The 7,117-nt window shown below is 42.2% G+C and overlaps 1 protein-coding gene across 1 annotated transcript; it reads right to left on the bottom strand.

Annotated features, from left to right (window-relative positions):
• Positions 1 to 437: 437 nt before the first annotated feature.
• Positions 438 to 2,778, bottom strand: LOC117349695 (olfactory receptor 11H6-like). The gene is made up of 2 exons (XM_033923287.1): positions 1,865 to 2,778; positions 438 to 477 (listed from the first exon to the last, which is right to left on the bottom strand). Exons 1-2 carry the CDS (start codon positions 2,776 to 2,778, stop codon positions 438 to 440), a joined length of 954 nt encoding a protein of 317 aa, XP_033779178.1.
• Positions 2,779 to 7,117: the final 4,339 nt, after the last annotated feature.

Genomic DNA, 7,117 nt, shown 5'->3' with positions numbered 1-7,117 from the left:
CTCGATTGACCTCATCATCGCTTCCAAATCTTTGTCCTCTCAAATCATCCTTTAGGGGTCCAAGCACATGATAATCAGAGGAAGGTAGCCTGTAAAATCTGAAATCTCAATCTCTGAATGATGTCGAGTTGCAACGGCGATGTCAGCACTTGCATTCCCATGAAGGAGAACACCTTTGGACAAAAGTCATCTGGGACGACACCGTATTTTGGGCTTCAGCTCGTCCTCCAAATTGCACTGCATCGAGCACTAGTCACTGTTTCACCATTTTTTTGATGAGGTCAAAGAAGTGGTGCATTTCTGGCTGAAGGCATGACCAAAAATGGTTCCTCCCCCCCTCCCCAATGGAATAAGGAAGTTGGTGTAAAGGTGTGATAAATGTGTTGAAAAATGACATATCATTTCTATCTCTAATTGAATTACATATCTCAAAATATTCAGTTTACGGTTACTTTTTGAAACACCCTCATACCTGTAGTTTATTTCTACCAGCAAAATGAAGCTGTTAAAATCATGGATTCACCACTTAATTGGTAGCATATAGATGTATAGGGTTTACATGTTTCATCTAGCTGTCCCCATGCCTGGAATAAATTATCCGAGTTTGTCCCCTTCCCTTCCCTTGTTTTAAAGCAGACTGAAACCCCACTTTTTTGATGTAGCCTTCAATCCATAACCCTACTCCTCACTGCCCACCAACCCAGCCAGCAAATTAACTGTTCTCCCTAACTGTATCCATGACATCCTGTTTGTCTGTCTTGTCTGTTTACATTGTAAGCTCTTTTGAGCAGGGACTTTCTTCTAGTAGTAGTAGTAGTAGTAGTACAAAATGGAGTAATTAGTCACAGGTGTAAATTGTAAAATTGACACTTCCAAGTGGAAGTGCTGACACCTCTACATGGAAGCTGCAGGGGCAATGCTATTCACTTTTTTTAAATGTTCAAATTTGTAAAATGTTATTTATTTACATATTTATATACTGCACAATCCATGCCAGCAAATACATATGCAGGTATTTTTTTAAAAAAAGGACTCACCATCAACATATCCTCTTCTAAAACACTACTAGAAGTGAGCAAGCCCCCAACTGGAAGTGGCCTAGTGGTTAGAATCTCTGTCTTAGCAGCCTGAACTCATGGGCTCAATCCTTGCAGTGCTCCCTGTAACCCTGGGCAAATTGCCCTGCACGACATTGTCCCGGGTATCATAGATAGATTGTGAACACACCAGGACAGACAGAGAGAAATGTTCAGAGTATTTGAATATAAACAGCTTCAAACAGAACCAGTATATAAGAAATGCAAATAATTATGGTCTATATAAAAAAGGGCTTTTTATAGTATATATAGATAACCTGACCGTGGTTTCCCAGTATGAAACAGTATAATGACTCCAGCCAATATTCAGCTGGCAGTGGACAGCGTCTTTTTCTCCACTAGCAGCGCTAAAACCAAAATTTCAGTCTTGGGTCTTGTATTCAGCACAGAATTTCTGAGGTTTTTTGGGTTTTTTTAAAGCTGGCTAATGCATAATTGATTAAGTCAATATTTTGACTTAACCAGCCATGAGCTAGCATGTAAGGATAGGACAGCTATTTATGTGGCTCTATTTATACATGAAAGATGGTCTGTTAGGTCTAAATATCAGGACCCAACTAGACTCTGCCCCCAGTGGAATGCCACTGACATAGCCAGTTTGCAGTTCAAAACTAACCTGTCATTTTCAGCAAAAATAACCAGTTAAATGCTGCTAAAATTGACCAGTTAGCCACTGACAAGCAAATTAACTGGTCGGCAGCTATTCCCAGCCAACTAACTCACTCTGAATAACATAGACAGATAGAAATATACATTTTCACAATCATATCATTTTCTTCACAACCTTCAGGACCTCCTTGTTCCTTAGAGTATATATGACTGGATTCAGTAGAGGAGTCACAATTGTGTAGAAAACCGTTATTACCTTATCTATGGGAAATGGGTGATTCCCTGAAGGCCTAATATACATATACATAACACATCCAAAAAAAATAGACACCACAATGAGGTGGGAGGCACAAGTAGAGAAGGCCTTTTGGCGCCCAGATGCGGATGGGATTCTTAATATGGTCTCTATAATGAAAGTATAAGAAATTAAGGTGAAAGAAAAGGTAATGGAAAGCATTAAGGCAATATATACAGAGAGAGAGACTTCAGTTTTAAAGTACCTCACACAAGAGAGTTCCAGAAGAGGTCCTGGATCACATAGGAAATGATTAATCTTATTTGGACCACAGAATGGCAACTTTGATATTAATAATACAGGAACCAAAGACCAAAGAAACCCAAGAATCCAGCAAGAAGCAGAAAAGAAACAGCATTTGTTATTGCTCATTAAGATATTATAGCGGAGAGGATGGCAGATGGCTAGATATCGATCATAACCCATTATGGTGAGAAGAAAACACTCAGTTGTACCAAAAGAGAAGAAGAAATAAAATTGTATAAAGCAACCATTGAAAGAAATTGAATTAATTCCAGATAGCAAACCAGAAAGCATTTTGGGAACAGTGCTGGTTGTGTACCAGATTTCAACAAAAGATAGGTTTCCAAGGAAAATGTACATCGGTTTGTGTAGGGAAGTGTTAGACCACACCAGCATGACAATGGTTATATTCCCGATCAATGTGAGATTGTAGATCATGAGGAAAAATGTAAATAGAGCGGCCTTTGAATCCCTATTGGTTGTGAGTCCATAAAGAATAAATTCATTCACATTTGTTTGGTTTTCTTCTTGCATCCTTCCAATGTCTACCCTGTAAGAAGTAAGAACAGCTAAAGAGTGGGAAAAGAAAATCAATTAATTAAGTCAGTTGATGTTTTGCAGGTATTCACAAAGGTTGGGTAACTAATTTTTGTTTTATTTTGTTTCATCTTCCGTGTCGAAAAGTTCTCAGCCCAACCAAGAAGAGAATGATGTGGAGCCGTGAAACTTACAAGTTATTCCACATGTTTCTTGTCACTTTTCATTTCATGTTTTCCCCAGATATTTACTGTCAATTACCTGACAGAATAGATCAAATTACCTCAAATCCTTAAAGTAGTTCCCTTGACCCCTCAATTTTCTTACAGCGAGATCCCCCCCCCCCCCCCCCAAGGCTCCATGCAAGGCATCGCACCACCAATCAAGGCTTGTCTTGAAGCTGGTGGTATCAGAATGGCTACATCAGCCCCTAGTGGTAATCTTTCAATATTACTGGTAAGAGTCAATCTGCCAAATAAGAGTAGTTTATGCATACCTGTTCTGGAGTGGGTAGAATTATCTATTTATGTGCTTATTTTTAAGTTTTCTATACTACTACTATTAATCTAATTTATTCTAATCTAAAACTTAGTTTTATTGACCGGGTCATCAACCAAAATGGAGCTCGACTTGGTTAACACTAAATGATAACATAATACAGAGGAACTGAAAAAATAATCTAAATTAGAAGATAAAATGATTAATTTCCAAAATGTTTAGCAAACAAGAATGTCTTCAGGACTTTTCAGAATAGTAAGAAGGGGCCTAAACTTCTTAGTGAAAACGATAAACTAGCTATTCCAGAACTCTGTCAACTACTACATATATAGCGCTACTAGACATACACAGTGCTGTACATCAAAATATAGAAGATACAGTCCCTGCTCAGAAGAGCTTACAGTCCAATCAAGACATTCAAACTAGACATGAAGGTGCATCGATAAACTGTGCTCAAGTGGGAGAATTACAGAGGGAATGATAAGACAGATATTGGTGCTTAGAAGGTGGGTTGGGGTTTGGAATTGAAAGTGGCTTCAAAGAAGTAGAGTTTGAGTCTGGATTTGAATACTGCCAGACACAGAACTTGATAAACCAAATCAGGCAGTTTGTTTCAGGCATACAGTGCATCAAGGTAGAAGGGACGGAGTCTGGAGTTTGTTGTCGAGGAGAAGGGTAGAGCTAAGAGATACTTATCTGATGAGTGGAATGTCTGTGGGGGAGGGGTAGTATAGTGAGAGAGGAGAGATACTAAGGAACTACACAGTGAATACACTTGTAGGTCAGTATGAAGAGTTTGAACCATAGGTGTCAGAATGGGGGAAGGTGGCATAGGGGCCGTGGCCTCCCAAAAAATTTCCTGTTTCCATACAGGCTGGCTGCTGTTGATTGAAGGGTTCTGGAGCAGGCTGACAGCAGCACACTGATCTCGTTGACTCTGCCCAGCAGCTACCAAAATATTTAAAATAACAATGACGTGGGGAGGAGGTTGTGGTTGCCATTATGTATTGTTAATAAGATTATATTGTGTGTGTATGAAGAATGAATGGAAAAATGGCATTACAATTAGTACTATTATGGGCTGGGCATTATGAGTGGAGCTTGAGTAGAGTTTTGGGAGAAGCTTTTTGGCCCCGCCCCCCACAAAAAAGTGTTCTACTGCCTATAGTTTAAACCAGGGGTGTCCAACCTTTTGGCTTCTCTAGGCCACATTGTATGAAAAAAAATTTTCTGGGGCCGCACTAACACTAGCTGATGAGGAAAAAAAAAAAAAGTTGAGTATATCCCAAATTTCCAATCACTAATATAGAAGATGTACATATCTAATAATAAACCTTCATTAAAGGGACACTGTGGAGAGGAACCCAAAAAAGCAGTAATACTTACCCAGACGGAGTGATCTTTCACGGGCACCACTGACAGTGGGAGCAGCCACAGGCTTCCGCATCCCCACTCTGATGAGCAGGGATACGCGCTCCTGGTTCTCCCATTCACTTCTATTACAGCTTCCGTGAGCCTCTTCAGAAGTGACCTTCATCAGAGCGGGGATGCTGAATCAACTGTCAGCAGCACACGTGGAGGATCGTTCAGTCAGGGTAAATATTACTGCTTTTTTGGGCCTCCCACTTTGAGCTTAGGATCCCTTAAAATGAACATCTCCCCTGTTATAGCTAGTAGAGATCCCCAGGCCTAACCAACTGACGGCCACCTCCTTCCCCTCTAACTTCCCAAGTTCTGCAGTTGGCAGCAATATTGCAGAGCTGCTGCCTTCCCTCCTCCCTGCCCCCTCCTCCTTGGCTTTCATACATGCATGAAAGCAGTGGCAGCTTGAGGATATTGCCATTGGCTGCAAAGCTTGGAGATTTTGAGTTGCCAGACTGGAGGAAGATGTCTTCAGTTGGAAGGGCTTGGGAATCCCCACTAGCTCAAGTATTTATAAATTGCACTCAGGCAGGGAGAAAATTTGGTGCTCATCCACTAATTTTGGGCTCCAGTCCCTCCCCCAAATCAGCTGTATATGACTACGCCACTGAATACAAAAATAATTGTGATGCACATATCACAAAGCTAACATATTCCAGTTAATAAATTCAAAATAAAACATTTTTTCTACCTTGTTGTCTGGATGTTTTGTTTTTCCATCATCTTGGTCCCAGTTTCTCTTTCTGCTTTTTGTCTATCTTCAACTAATTCTCTTTCCAGTGTCTGCTGTCCATTTTTTTCTCCTCTTCTCTTGTTCCATTTCCTTCTTATGCCTGTCTCCAACGTATTGATTTTTCCCTTTCAGCTTTCTTAACTTTTTTTCTTTTCTTTTTTGCCTGTCCACTCAAATCTTGCCTTCTTCCTCACCCTTTTTAAATGTTCAGCTATCTCTCAATTCTCCATCTTCTCTCAGTCCCTAGCTCTCCCATTTCCCATCTCACTCCTTTCCCAGCCTCCTATTTCCTGCTATCTTCTCCCCATTACCACATTTCTACCACTGTATTCACTTCTCTCTCACTCATTATGTCATCTCCCTTTTGACCTCATCCACATGGCTCACCACTTTCAGAAGCCCCCTCCCTCTCTTCTCTGTTCAGGCTATAACTCCCTGTCCCTTTCTTTCCATCTCCTAGCATTTTCTTATCCTAGCTCTCTTCCCTCCTACCCTCCCATGGGTCCATCTCTGCTCCTCTATCCCCATGGTCCAACATTTTGCTCCCTCTCTTTTATGTTTTTCTTCTTCCCTCCCCCCTTAATGCTGAGCAATGAAATGGAGGGGGGAAAAGAGAAATGCTGCATCTCTCTGCTTTCCTTCCACAGGCCTAACATTTCTCCCTCCCTCCCTCCCTTCCATCCCCAGATTCAACTTCTCTCCCTTTCTCTTCCCAACTGACCCATCCCATCTCTCCCCCTGCCTACCTGCCTTCCTTCCCCAGGGCCACCATTTCTCCCTTTCTCTTCCCAACAATTCTTCCTTAAAGGATCTCTTTCCCTCTTCCTCTACACCACCCCAGATCCAAAGTCTCTCATTTCAGGCCATTGCCCACCATCTCTATCTGTCCTCTGTTTCTGGCCCCATAAGCTCTCCCCCCCACACCCAATCTAGCACTTCTTTTAATACCCTCCCCCTCTGTATTTAAAAAAAAAAAGTCCAGGAGGCTTTCTCGGCCCAATATGTTCTCCCCCTTATTTCCACTCCCATCCATCTGTACCTCACTCCTCTCCCACCACCATGTCCAATAATTCTCTCTCTCTCCCTCCCTCCTCTCTCTGCCCAACAGTTCTCTTTCATCTCTCCATGTGCACCATCTCTTTCCCTCTCTCAGACACCCAATTCTCCCTTTTTATTCTCTCCCTAACCTCAGCATCTCTTTCCATCCTTCACTCCCTACACTCTTCAATCTTATGACTCATGCTTCCCTCCCTATTTCCCTTCATTCTGTGCCTAAGTTCATGCCTCTCCATCCTTCCTTCCTTTGTCTTGTTTGTGCTCCCTCCCTTTAAAGTCCTAACATGTCCTTCTCCCTCCATCCCTCCCTCCCTTCTGTACCCCCGGGAGTTTATCTTCTTGCCGGCTCCCTCCTCCATCTTGCTCCAGAGTTCACTCAAAGCTGTGGGCAGCGGTTCCTATGCGTGTCCTGCGGCTGATCTGGAAGCCTTCTATCTGACAGAGAGAATGCTTCCGGGAATGTAAACACCCAGGGGCAGCAGAGGAAAATTCTGCATCGCCCTTGACCAGGGTCGCATAAAATACCCCCCATGGGCAGCGGGTTAGAAACCCCTTGTTTAAACTGTATATGGACATGGATAGGGAGCCAATGAAGTGATGAGGAGAGGGGTAATGTGGACATAGTGG

Source organism: Geotrypetes seraphini, chromosome 16, assembly GCF_902459505.1.
Source record: "Geotrypetes seraphini chromosome 16, aGeoSer1.1, whole genome shotgun sequence".
Taxonomy (NCBI): Eukaryota; Metazoa; Chordata; class Amphibia; order Gymnophiona; family Dermophiidae; genus Geotrypetes; species Geotrypetes seraphini.
This window is presented reverse-complemented; position numbering and strand designations above follow the sequence as displayed.